The sequence below is a fragment of the Hemisphaericaspora subhashii genome (genome assembly GCF_019202705.1).
Source record: "Hemisphaericaspora subhashii strain CBS 10753 chromosome Unknown scaffold1, whole genome shotgun sequence".
In the NCBI taxonomy this organism is placed as follows: Eukaryota; Fungi; Ascomycota; class Pichiomycetes; order Serinales; family Debaryomycetaceae; genus Hemisphaericaspora; species Hemisphaericaspora subhashii.
The window spans coordinates 326,800-340,389 of NW_026057214.1; the positions used below are offsets into that span (position 1 = coordinate 326,800).

The 13,590-nt window shown below is 35.6% G+C and overlaps 7 protein-coding genes across 7 annotated transcripts; 2 read left to right on the top strand and 5 right to left on the bottom strand. All coding sequences in view use genetic code 12, as the record gives it.

The window, feature by feature from the left end:
• Positions 1-434: 434 nt before the first annotated feature.
• Positions 435-893, top strand: HNT1 (adenosine 5'-monophosphoramidase; the record flags this gene model as incomplete). The annotated part of the gene is made up of 1 exon (XM_049404932.1): positions 435-893. The coding sequence occupies one exon, from the start codon at positions 435-437 to the stop codon at positions 891-893; it is 459 nt and encodes a 152-aa protein (XP_049265470.1).
• Positions 894-1,001: 108 nt separating this feature from the next.
• Positions 1,002-1,664, bottom strand: SFT2 (Sft2p; the record flags this gene model as incomplete). Its single annotated transcript, XM_049404933.1, has 1 exon — positions 1,002-1,664. The coding sequence occupies one exon, from the start codon at positions 1,662-1,664 to the stop codon at positions 1,002-1,004; it is 663 nt and encodes a 220-aa protein (XP_049265471.1).
• Positions 1,665-2,914: 1,250 nt separating this feature from the next.
• Positions 2,915-4,615, top strand: RTG3 (Rtg3p; the record flags this gene model as incomplete). The annotated part of the gene is made up of 1 exon (XM_049404934.1): positions 2,915-4,615. The coding sequence occupies one exon, from the start codon at positions 2,915-2,917 to the stop codon at positions 4,613-4,615; it is 1,701 nt and encodes a 566-aa protein (XP_049265472.1).
• Positions 4,616-4,906: 291 nt separating this feature from the next.
• Positions 4,907-7,276, bottom strand: J8A68_001297 (uncharacterized protein; the record flags this gene model as incomplete). Its single annotated transcript, XM_049404937.1, has 1 exon — positions 4,907-7,276. One exon carries the CDS (start codon positions 7,274-7,276, stop codon positions 4,907-4,909), a length of 2,370 nt encoding a protein of 789 aa, XP_049265473.1.
• A 677-nt stretch (positions 7,277-7,953) lies between these two features.
• Positions 7,954-10,032, bottom strand: J8A68_001298 (pre-rRNA-processing protein ESF1; the record flags this gene model as incomplete). The annotated part of the gene is made up of 1 exon (XM_049404938.1): positions 7,954-10,032. One exon carries the CDS (start codon positions 10,030-10,032, stop codon positions 7,954-7,956), a length of 2,079 nt encoding a protein of 692 aa, XP_049265474.1.
• A 149-nt stretch (positions 10,033-10,181) lies between these two features.
• Positions 10,182-12,200, bottom strand: J8A68_001299 (TLD domain-containing protein; the record flags this gene model as incomplete). The annotated part of the gene is made up of 1 exon (XM_049404939.1): positions 10,182-12,200. One exon carries the CDS (start codon positions 12,198-12,200, stop codon positions 10,182-10,184), a length of 2,019 nt encoding a protein of 672 aa, XP_049265475.1.
• A 501-nt stretch (positions 12,201-12,701) lies between these two features.
• J8A68_001300 (uncharacterized protein) lies at positions 12,702-13,467 on the bottom strand (the record flags this gene model as incomplete). Its single annotated transcript, XM_049404940.1, has 2 exons — positions 12,702-13,361; positions 13,429-13,467. 2 exons carry the CDS (start codon positions 13,465-13,467, stop codon positions 12,702-12,704), a joined length of 699 nt encoding a protein of 232 aa, XP_049265476.1.
• Positions 13,468-13,590: the final 123 nt, after the last annotated feature.

Sequence of the window (13,590 nt, forward strand, 5' to 3'; positions counted from 1 at the left end):
GAACGGTCTTGATAACTAGCATCTCGCCATTTGATGTGTATTCTCTCCCATTCTCGATGTCAAATTGGTTGGTGGGGTGTCAGCCTTGGGCAACTGAGTTCCCACCCCCCAACGAGTTAACCCACCTTCTACTGAACTTCCAGTCCCGTAATCTCTAATTCGCCAATGACTTATTAAAAGGGTTCAATCTGGTAACTTAGTATGTATACATTGACTTATTAAGCGGATCTATATTCCGTGGATATATTTCTCCATGTACAATATGATAAGAATCCTTTGTAACAAAAGTACACGACCTTGTCTCTAATCTCCACCAAAAAGTTTTTCACTACCAATTCTCCTATTTCTCTATCTCCACACTTTCTTTTCAATTCAACAATTGGAATTGTACTTCTTATTTTATTGACTAAAATCCAATCAATTGACTATCCAATATGGCCTCCAATGCATCTTGTATCTTTTGTAAAATAATCAAAGGAGAAATCCCTTGTTTTAAATTACTCGAAACCTCAACCACATTATCTTTCTTAGATATCCAACCAACTGCCCATGGACACGTTCTTGTGATTCCAAAATATCACGCCGCTAGATTTCACAATATCCCTGATGAATATTTAACTGACACTTTACCTATGATTAAAAAATTGACTAAAGTATTAAGATTAGACGAAGATCATGGACTTGATGGAGAAGGATATAATATTTTACAAAATAATGGGAAAATTGCCCATCAAGAGATTGATCATGTTCATTTTCATTTGATTCCTAAGAAGGATGCGAAGACTGGGTTGAGTATGAGTTGGCCTGCTCAACCTACTGATTTTGATGCTTTGGGGAAGTTGCATAAGGAATTACTTGCTGAATTGGAAGCTGACCAAGAAGAGAAGTTGTAGTTAATGGGTGTTTTTTGTTCATTAATTTATATACTTTTCGATAAAAAAACTATATATATATATCTAATATATGATCGTTATTATTATTATTATTATGAGCAATCACTCTTATAAGATAATCCCACCTATTAACCCACCAAAATATCCCACAACATAACTAGTAAAGAATGTTAAAGTAGTTGCCCCAAATGGGAAATAACTAACCGAATAATATAAAACCGCCAATATTTCAATCACACTAGAAATAACAGTAGCAATCACACTCTTTAAAACCACAGCCGAATATAAAGTCAACAATATCGATGAAAAGAATATAGTCGTAAACAATATCCGATCACGAGATAATAAATGTCGAATATATGTAGTTGGACCTTGTAAGACCCCAAATGATAATACAAACAATACTGACCCCCCAGTCCATAATAATGCAAATTTCCGAGGTCGTAAAGCTAATACCGGAAACATAAAAAAACATAATACAAAACATAAGACCGAAGCACCTAAACAACAGGCAAATCCAATCATTTTTTCTAATCGACTTAATTGAAACCAAGATGGTTCTTCTTGAACAGCACTGGATGATCCAAGTTCTTGGACTGATGTGGGTAGTTTACTATATAGACTATTTGCCCCTGTTTTTACATAATCGGTCCATTCTGATAGTATTGGTTGACCAGGCGTGGTTGATGATGTTGTACCTGTTCTGCTAGACCTTTCATTCCAGTTTCTAAACAGCTGTCGAAATACGCTTTCTGAATCTGTAGTTGCCATAATGATATATTATGTGTGTGTAGTTGGGTTTGATGGGTATGGGCTGGTTAAAGAAACTGTTTTAGGCTATTAACAAGTAAAAATTGTGTGGCGGGCGTTGTTCACATCGTTATCACAAGCGAAAAGAAAAAAATCACTTTTTTTTTTTGGGATGGGTGAGCTACCAGTTGAGTACTTGAATTTGTTGCAATCATCATTCAACAAATTGATTGGTAACCACTACTTGGTAATCAACAATAATTAAATATTAAATGACTCTTATGTCACTTTGGTGACATGTTTATCAAATCAGAAATCTAATTACACGGAAGAGTAGGTTAAAAATAGATTCTCAATCTTTTCTAGTTACTAATTTATTGAATAGACAACTAACAAGGAATGTTTTATGGAATTATATTGCCAAAAAAGATTGAAAATCATTATTAAGTGGATGACTTTTCTCAATGGTTGCTGAGGCTACACGTAGAAGATATGCTCTACTATGTCAATTCGGGGTCGTTGATTGTTACTTGGGATAGAATGTAATAAGTTTATAGCTGAAATAGCCAAGTATAGTTAAAATTGTGGTTGTATATTTCCTTCTAAATGCGGGTAACGTTTTACAAAGGTTAGAGTAGAACAATGATATTTATACGAATACTGAAATTCCAATTGTTTTCAATTGGTTGCGTCATAGATTGTATTATTAATAAAAAATATTTCAAAATCTTAACTACGGAATTAAAATAAAGTTTTCCCTACCACACTAACCGTTCACCATACATCCAGCCCAGCCCATCCCCAGCCATTTTCTTACGTAATAAAAATTTTAATTGTTCTCTGCGACTCCAAAGTTTGGATTTAATTTCCCCCGAAGAAATTTGCTTTTAAAATATTTTTACCTTTAAAATATTTCTTTATTTCGTTCTTTCATTCTATTTATAAGATATCACAAAGCTAATACTACAACAACTAAGTGCATTACTTTGTTTACCACTTACAACGGACATTCTAGAAATAGATTCTTACTTTCTTTCTCACCCCCCGTGATCTTTTTTTTTTCTTGCTTAATTAAAAAAAGCACCAAGACAAAAAAAAAAGAAGAAAGTTAACCAACCAACCTAAAAAGCAAACTTATTACAAACCATTACACATTTACACACTTTTAATATAAATACTTATACATCCATCAATCTAATCAATCAATCAATCAATCAATCGAATATCATCACCAGCCCGATCTTTCTGATTATTAAAAAATAAAAAAAACTATGGATGATTATTTGAAGGACAGTCCATCGGATTATAGTACAACAAATATTCCTTCAAATACTGCTTCACCACCAAATTATAAATATATTAATACTTCGTATGATACATCTCTGACTGCAAGTCAACCACAGCAACAACAGCAACAGCAACAGCAACAACAGAGCAATCCATACAATTATTCATTTGATACAATTACTTCTAATAATAATACCACCCACGACTTTTCATTAAATCTAAATTATAGTGGATTTAATAATAATAATAACACTAACAATACAACTGACAATACATCAATGGCCAATACAAATAATAATTCAGCATTCAATTCAAATACTCAACTTGCTTCAGGTGATTATCTAAGTCCAACTGGATTCTCGTTTAATCCGGGGTCTGATACAAATACTTATGCTGGTTCAGATCCTAGTTCACTTCCCAATGAGGAACAATTTTTAGATGATGTAGATACAATCGGATTTTCTCATACTGTATTAGGACCTCAGTTACAAGCTGGTAGACCTCAGAGTGCTTCTCCTCAACTTCCATTATCTCCGCAACAACAATATACAGGAACTTCAAATACTCTTGATGAAATAATGTCCCCACCAAATAATGGATATGATAATTCAACTACTACATCAACATTTTTAAATCCTCAATATTTTTCTCCGCCTACTAGAGGAGGTGGTTATAATCCTTTGAATTCAATTGCAGAAGGTGAATTAGCATCTTCATTTAATGATAATACTTTCAGCCCTCAATATTCAAGAAAAGGAAGTATATCAGGTTATAATCCCCAACCTAATGCTCCAGACCTACTATCAGGATCATACTTATCCCCACAATATAACCCACCCTACACATCTCCGCCAAATTATAACAATGACACCTATTTAAATTCCCCTCCACAATCACATCTGCAATATCTCCCCAGAATAAACATGAGTTCATCCATCCCCGTCAAGGCAGAATATTGGAACGCCCTCTCCCCACCACCACAACAAGCTATCCTAAGTAGTTCAGTCCCCAGTTCAAGCACCGGCGGCGTGCCCACTTCTCCCAGTGGAATCTCTCGAGAATCAGTCCCCACCAAACAATTATCCAAAGAAGAAAAATTAAAACGAAGACGCGAATTCCATAACGCAGTCGAAAGAAGAAGAAGAGACCTAATTAAAGAAAGAATAAAAGAATTAGGCGTGATTGTCCCTCCATCATTATTAAACCCCCAATTATGTGCCGTACAAACCTTACAAAGGAAATCGGGGAGTGGGAATATGAATGCCGGGGATTTGACCGATTTGATAAATAATATAAAAGTAAAAGAAACCAAGCCTAATAAATCGACGATATTGAATCGGGCTGTGGATTATATTGAACATTTGAATTATGTTTTAAATCAGCAGGATAAAACGAGACTGGAATTGCAGGCTAGGATTGAGATGTTGGAGAAGGATTTGAATGATCCGACGGCGAGCAGTAGTAGTGCTGGTGGTGGGATTGATCAGGTTGCATATGATGAATACACGACTTTGACTACTACTAGTGGAGGTGGAGGCGGTGGTGATTATTCACAGTATCAGCTGCTGCTGCTGTCACAGCAGCCGATATTTGGAACACAGTATAGTACTGAAGGAATTAAATCGGAGAGAGATTATAATCCAGATGAATTTTTTGTTGATATTGTGAATACTGGTAATCAGTAGGACCTGATTTGTTATACCCATAAGTTATAGATTTTTATTGGAGAGATTTTGACCCTAGTTGAAGGAGGAGAGATGAAGTTGTATGAAATAATGGTTCAGTACTAATTTTGTTTTGTGATTGCCTTTGTTATGTTTTATTATTATCCTCTAAGAGACTTTATTAATGTTTTTGTTAATTTTAGATTATCTTTTTTATATTATATAATTATATCTAATTGTTTTTTAAGTAAATATGTATTTTTATCAATGTAATATCCTATTAAACACTAATTTAATCATATAATTAATTATTTATAAAAGAGAATAATTTAAATATTCTTTAAAACTAGCAACAACCCCATCATCATCCTCAGCATCCATAAACTTATTCAAACTCTGTTTTCTATCCTCCTCATTCAAAAACCACTTCATCTTCTTCTCAAACTCAACATCATCCTCACTCTTCCCACCCTCCTCTCCACCTTCATCAATATCCATCCCATCAGTCAATGGTAAAGGACGATATAATTCCCGATCCACACCTACAAAATCATCCCCCCTGTTCGAATCCAAAAATATCCCATATCCACTCCCTCCTCTTCCTCCAGCACCAGCACTGCCCGGAAAAGTTCCAAACAACTTCTGATAAAAATTCAACTTCTTATCGCTACCCCCATTACCACTACTACTTCCACCAGTTGGACTCCCTCCAGTATTCGTGCTGATTTTCTTCACCATTTCATACAACTTCCCAACCCGTGGTCGTCTTCTCGTTGTCGCATTCGACGAGGTGGGACTCTGGAATAATTGAGAACTTCTTCGATATGCCACACTTCCCATTGTCGAAGTCCTCCATTTTTTTTGTTTTTTGTTGGGGTAGCCATCATCATCATGGGTGTCGATGGAAGAATTGGTGGCCGGGGAGGCGGGATAGGAGGACGTTGTTTCTCGAGTGGCTGGTGTGACCGGGGCGCGTCGGGATGGGAGATATGTTGATTTTTTGTGGGTGGGAGTAGATTGGGGTCGGATTTCGGGACTGCTGATTGATGCTAGGAGACTTTCCCGAGAGGAGTTATTATTGTTTGGGGTGGATGGGCGGTTGGGATGTCTGGATTTTTGAGGTAATGGTGAATTGGAGTTTGAATGTGATGGGGACGGTTGGACCAGGGGGTCGGTATAGTTCGAATTACTATTATTATTCGCTCCACCACCGCCAATCAGAAATACATTCTTATACGAACTTTTAGAATCGGTGCTATTGGTAGGTTTATGTTTTGATTCATTTCTTGTCGAATCACCCGCTGTTGCTCGTCCAAGAATATCATTAAAGAATCTTGTCATTTCCAATTCTTGTGCTTGTACTTGTACCTGTTGTTGTTGACTATGTTGTTCTTGTTGTTGAAAGGCTGATGAAGATGATAATAAAACGGGAGAATGAATATTATCTTGTCTCTTTCCTCGAGACATTTCTCCTACTTTATCTAAATATTGTAATTCCCTTACATCCCCTTCTTCTTCTCCACCTTCCTCTTCTTGTTCTGAATTTGTTATGCTGCTTGAAGTGGTCGCCGCATTGGTATTGTTGGAAGGTATAATAAAATTATTTGCAGCCAGTACTGTTTGTTCGTGCAATCTTTTTTCTCCAATTACAGGTGAGTCTAGATTCTCTTCTTCATCTACCAGGAATGGCCCTGCTAGTTTAGGTTCATCTATTTGGGATAGTTGTGTTGGCTCTTCTGCTTCTGGTTCATCTAGATTCGGTTCTGGGAGTTGGGTTGGTGACGGTGGGGATTTGGGAAGTGAGAATAAACGAGGACTAGGTAATTGTAATTTTTCTTGTGTTTGAATACCGTTAGTTATGATTCTTTCATTATCTACTTGATGAATAGTTATTTCTGAACCATGTATGCGATACGTATCTGAACTTTCTGAAAGGCTTTCCGAATTCACCTTTTCTAAGTTATTAGAAACTGGGACTATATTTAATTTCAGAAATTCATCTTCAATCCTAAATTCCAATTCATCAACTTCATAATTCCTATTTGGACCCATCTCAGACTTCTCATTATAGTTTCCAAATATGTGATTTTTCTGATCTGGCGAAATCATAATAGCCGACCCAGTTGGATCTAATGCAATGATTGATTTCGTCGGACTTTCAAAACATTCATTCAGATCAATATTTCTTGATGTTGTCGTTTGTTCACGTGATGATGAACTTCCATAATAACTAGAAGCCAGGGGACTTATTGGAGGCGTTACACACGTAGCCACTGTGACTCCCTTGTTTTTCTTTCGTAAATATCTATCAAAACTATCCGTTGATGTACTCTTCATTGGTGTTGATTTCGAAGGCAGGGAAGCATTTTCAGAAGATGATGAAACTTCATTTATAATCTCCAAACAATCCATTTTTGACACTCGAAGACACATTACAGGTAGATGCGGTTGTGGTTCTTGACCATCCTTAAATTCTGGGAATATTTCCATCATCGATATTAATGGTGATTTGAAAGTAGTGGCGATGGAGGAGATATTGTGACCATTTACAAAATCAAAATAATGCCCATGGTGTTCTTCTTCATCATCAGAATTTAAATTAAGCGGAATTTCATCACATTCCTGCTTGTTGATGGGAAATATGTTCCCCGGGATAAAGTTTAATGCGTTATTGTGATTCATGAAACTTTAATTTGCGTAGTGAAAATCGTTTCTATAAAAGAGATGTTGTTGCTGGTTTCAAAAGAGAATTGGATATAATTTTTCACATTCCAAATACACGCGTTCTAGACGGAGTTGTATATAAAGCCCAGTTAAGATTTATTGTATCTTTCTTCAGTATGACGAGACCATCGCTCACTGTCCATTGTAAAAGTTTAATTAATTTTTAATTTTTGGTGATAACAATGGTTGCGAGAAAGAGATGGCTTTTACATAACATTATTTTTAAGGTTCTGAGGCTTGATCCCCCGGTCCTCATTGAAGACGTTACATTGGAGTTTAAAATGTTGTGGCTTCATCTTTGGCTGTTTATATAAATCATATCTTATTAGACGGTTAATGCATGAGTATGTTGTGTCAAGTCAACAGCTGCAAGAGAATGAAATTGCAAAAAATATTTATGAAATTGTGCATAAAGGAAAAATAAAAATATGCATAGCGGGAATATAATTAAAAATAATTTATTTACCATAATTTCTTCATATCCGTAGACATTCCGAGAAAGCTCTAATATGAGCCTTTAAGGGAAAGCTTCCCCAATCTAGAGAATGAGATAAGTCAGAATTGCAAATATTAAATTATAGTCTTAACCTCCAAATGGCTGTATTTTCTATACATGATAATACAAACAATCTATTTTACTTTCTTTGCTTCTTCTTAATCTTTTCAATTAAAGAATTAACATTATCAGAATTACTAACATCATCAATCTTACGTTTAGATGACTTAGATTCATTCTTCTTAGATGGTTTACTCTTTGCTCTGTTTGAACGTTCTTGTAAAATCTTCTTCATAGTTGCAGTCTTCTTAAAATCACTACTAGTTGGATCAATTGCATAATCATGACTTTCAAATATTTCATTAAATCTTGGATCATTCAAATTAGCAACAAAATTATCTTGAACCATTTCTTCATCAATATTCTTCTTCTTTTTACCCTTCTTCTTGTTCTTTTGTTTTTCTGATTTTATCACATCCTTCATATTGAAATGTTCTGGATTATGCTTTTGATCTTCACCATCTTCATCCATTAATACCAATTCAAGTTCTGCTTTAGATTTCTCATCCATTTGAGGAACTTGCTTCTTCTTATTCTTCTTACCAGATTTATCCTTTGGTTTAGACTCCTCCACCTTCTTCTTTTCTTCAGCTTGAGTTTCTTTGAATTTGGCTAATCTACGTTTACGACGTTCCTTTTCCTTTCTTCTATACGCATCGATAGTCGATTCTTCTTCCTTTTCTTCCTCTTCATTATTATTCTCATCCTTCAATCCTGGATCAAATGTAATTTCCATATCGACATCGTCGTCATCACTACCCACATCTCTTCCAAACCCTTTGGCTCCAAACGTATCACCCAACAAATTCTTATATTTATCCTTCAAAGAAGAATCCTTTTCTTCATTGTCATTTTCATCACTATCACTTGCCAAATATGCCTTAAAATCATTCTCATCAATTTCCTTCTGAGAAAGTGGTCTTGAACTTAAAGTAAGTCTTTCCTTTGGAGTTTCATCCCAAGTTAATTTCACTTTCGAATGTTGTAATGCATCAGTAACAAATGTAGAATCTGGTCTGTAGGAAGATGGAATCTTGTTACATACATCCTTGGGGTCATCTTCACTGAAATCCATATCTTCGGGTATGTATCTTAAATCAAATATATTTGCCGTGGATTCATATTCGGTACCATCACAATTTATGTAGATATTTCTGGCGGTTTCAACTGAATCACATTTCACCACGGCGTAATAATATCTTAATCTTTGTAATTGATAACGACGTAATGCTTTACTGTCATAATCTTCCTTCCCATCATCTTCTTGATATAATTTTCTAGTCACCTTTTCCAATTCTTCAGGATTATTAATATCGATATCTGAACCAAGATCAGAATCGGAGTCTTCTTCTTGTTGTTGCTTTTTGTTCTTTTTGGAAGATTTGAATAAATCTTTAGGAGGACCTTCGATTTCTTCTCTTTGCATTCTTTCCTTACCGAATTCCGAAGGATAGATGGATACTGATTTGATTTGTCCACCTTTAGGTACAAAGGAAATAAAAGTTGCCATTAAATCAACTGCACGAATATTATCCCAATCCATATTCACAACTGCAAAAGAAGTAGTAGGTTCTGTTTCTTCTGGTTTGCCGTCTTCTAATTCGATTTCTGATTCTTCTTCGTCTGATTCTTCAAAGTTGACAGATGAGTCAGATGACGATGCTTCGGATTCAGATTCAGAATCAGAAGAAGAGGATCCGAGACCTTCACCTCTTGCTCGATCAAATTCGGCTTCTTCTTCTTTTAACTTTTTAGTAAGTGCTTTCAACTCATCATCATCCTCTTCTTCTTCGCTTTCACTTTGTTCTTCCTTTTCTTCTCCTTCATCAGAGCTCACACTCTCATCATCACCTTCAGACCCTTCCTCCTCTTCTTCTTCTACTTCTTCCTCACTTTCATGCTCATAAAACTTATCAAGACCAGCTGACTCATCTTTCTTGTTGATCTTTCTTCCATATCTATCAATCTTGGCTTTTTTACCACTGGCTCCAACACTTAATTTTTCAAGTTCTTTTTTACTAAATCTTTCATCTACTTTAACTTTAAATTTTTTTAAATTAGGTAATCTGAATCTTGGATCGTTGTGCACAGATTTGAACCTTGAGTCGGTTGTGATTGGTTGAGAGGGCTGATCTCCCTTCTTATCTCCTTTTGCCATGACTGTTGTTGTTGGATATAGCTTCTACAATCAAGCTTGATATTGAAAAACTAAAATTAAAATTAAAAAAAAAAAAGAATTCTAAAGAAGATCATCGCGAGAATTGAATTAAAAAATATTTTTTTTTATTGCTGCAAATAACTAACGAACTACATTGACCCACCTTGTCCATGATTTCCAACCAATCCAGCCATTTCCAAAAATGCTCTCTCCTCTCCCAAACTTCTGATATTAACACTCTGTCTAGCTTCAGCCTGTTTATTCTCCCATTCCCATTGTAATCTCTGTTCTTCCAATTCTTTACTCGATCCAATTCCCCAGACTTCCAAATCACTAATCACAAACCTATCCTCATAATCCTGATCTCTGATCACTGGATGTTGAGACCGTTCGAAATATGTAGAGGAAGTATTGGAGGAAGTCAGATTGGAGACCAAGTGTCTAAACACCGCGAATTCGAGATTGGCATCAATAGTCAAAGAAACATCTCCGGGGAAATATCGACGGGTGGTGTCGTTTTTGCATATCGGTTGATTATTCCCAAATCCTAATCCCATTCCTACATTGTTGAAATAGATCAGTTGTCCATTTAGGGCGGCATTGTGAACACTTTTAAACACATCAGCATGGGGTTTTACAGATATGATTACTGATTTCTCATCACCGAAATTATTCTTATTTGAATGTTTCCAAGGTGAGTTAATGAGGACAGCGTAGGTGATCTTATCATTCTCGCTTTGCCATTCACGTAGTGGATTTTCCAGCTTTAAGAAATATCCAGGATATTCGGACTGCAATTTATGATATCGACTATTAGTTGTCATTGTTTTCATCTTGAGTCGTTTCCCACTGACGATGACTAATGTCGGTGCTTGCCATTTAAAGATTTTCGATTCTAGGGATCGGATTGAAAATCCAGCGTCTGAGCCGGCGAAGAGTTTGACTATGTTTTGAGGGGTGATTTGGATAGGACTGTTTATTCCTTTTAGGATGGCTGAGATGTAGGAAACAAAAGGGATTGAAACTAGTTTCGATTCCTTGAATTCTGGAATTGGCTTCTCTCTTCTGGGTTGAGTTTGTTCGTGGGTGATTAATGGAGATGGAGGTGGAGACTTGGCTGCTTTCGTGAATGTTGATATGATACTCAAACCCATTAAATTATATAAATTGGATTCAATAAACCCAGGCAAAATCAATGAAATCCCTTCACTAAACTTTTCATACGAGATAAATGTATTCTCCAAGTCATGCAAACTCAAATCAATCTTCAAATACTTCAACAAATAAAAAGAGTACAATTCAAATTTATCCCAGTATACAACATTCTCAGATATTTGTTTAATCATAACCTCATGATTTTGTTTATTTATAGAATTTAGCAACAACATGAATGCTAGAATTTGATGTAATCTCCCGGCCGACAAAGCTACTTCTTCTATACCCTCAAATTCTTTACCATTACACATGTCACTCCAACATATTTTTCTGGATTTTAGTTCCGGGGGATCTTCTGGCTCTATGTCCATTAATACTCTGATTTTATGCATTACTTCCTCGTCCTCAATCTTGGAAGTTCCATTGGGAATCAACTCTTTGGTGTCAGCTTGACTTTTATTATCCCCCTTTTCTTCCTGATCCTTCTTCACCATGGCCACTTCTTCCAGTGAATTCTGTTCCTTACTGTTGTTCAGCTTGACCGACAACGGTAAGGCCAATGACATATAAAACAATCTCAAAAAATTATCATCCATAAGATTTTTATGCCTCCCACTAAAGAAAATAACCGAAATCACAAACTCCTGCAAAGTAAGCTTTTCATCAACTATGTCCTTATTATAATCACCAAGGAATGGGAATTGTCCTATCACTTTCATACTATCATACAAAATCGTCACAACACTTTCAAGTTTCTCATCATTTTGCGACAAATTCAATTTTAATAATTTCCCTAGTTCAGATTTCGATATTTCTATACTGGATTGAAATGCATCTGGATCATCTTCCAGTATCCCCAATGCTTGTTTTAGGAATGAGATTTCAATTGGTTTTAGGAGGGTGACGCATCTAGTATAAAAAAATTGATGGATCTGGAGATGAGTGAATGATTCGTGAGGATGGATTGATGCTCGAATTGAGACATTGGATTCCGAACTTATCATATGACCCATTGTGGATGATTGGAAGTGGTTTTTATGAAGGAAATAGGATTGGTCTAAAAGAGATCAAAAAGAAGGGGAAATTATTAACTGAGGCTAAGTGATCATGTTTATGTACCTGGGGATTGACCTGCAAAAAAATAGGTACAAAAACGAGAGTGTGCGGCATTTCCTCTTTGGGATTATACGAGATTTACTATTACAGTATGATTTAAACTCATGATTCAGTTCAGATCTACTGTCTAGGTGGATTTAATTTTGAAAGACAAGCCTTGAACTTCGAAGAGATCATGGTGTCTATATGAGTGGACTATTTATAGATTAGAGAAAATGAAACTGAAACGTCCCACATGACGTCCTTTACTAGCCATTCTTTCCTAGAGAATTGTCCTGAAGATCCAACTCTCTCAAGTAGCATCCCCCGTCGGCCCTATCATTCTATGAGTAATTATTAAATTATTAAATTATGTAAATTATACAAATGCTACTTTTCATTCCTCAGCTTTCGGAAAATCAATATTGAGCCAACCATCTAATCAAAAACTCCTTTGATCTCAATTCCAAATCCAATACTGCTTTCTTCACCTCCCCAATCATCCCGGTACTACCCAATATTTCCTCTTCTTCTTCATCCACGTTATGTTGAACCACGCCCTCCCCGGAAGTATTACTAATTTCACTAATATGTTGTTTCAAAAGTAATCTTGTGAATGAAACCATAACCAATGTAAAATAAAACCTAACCACAGTAATAACAACAGTAGTACTGAATGTAATAAACAATTCTCTAGTCTGAGATGCTGATTGTCTAGATAAATCGTCATCAACAGTATCTCTTCTTGCATTAATTGTAGCATCAGTATCTTCGACATAAAACCAATAATAAGTGAAATACAAAGTATATAAACAACCAATCCCCGTATCCAAAATATAAATCAAAGTAGCCAAAGATAATTTTCGAACATTTCTGGGTTTATTCTTTAAATTAATTAATGCCATGGCATAAAATGGTAATATGAGTAATGCTATCATATTATATAACCATTGTAAGAAATTAATAGGATGTCCGGTTAATAATGATAAGATACCATATAACCCACTGGCTTTGTTTAGGATGGCTATACCGAGTATAATTTCAACTCCAATGAATAATGGAAGTACTCCAAGGAATTTCTATGGGAAGTGTTTGTTAGTAGATGAAACGTCAGTCTGAAGGGTAATTAGAAGGGTAAGTACATACTTGTGGTAACACATTAACCAATACTCTATTGAATGCCATGCTTGTTTTATTATTGTATCAGACAGAAGAAGAAGAACTTAGAATAAGCTCAGTTGTGTGTTGTGTGTCAGAGATAGATGTGAGTAATTAGTACGGGAAACCGTTGAATAATTTTTTTCTTCC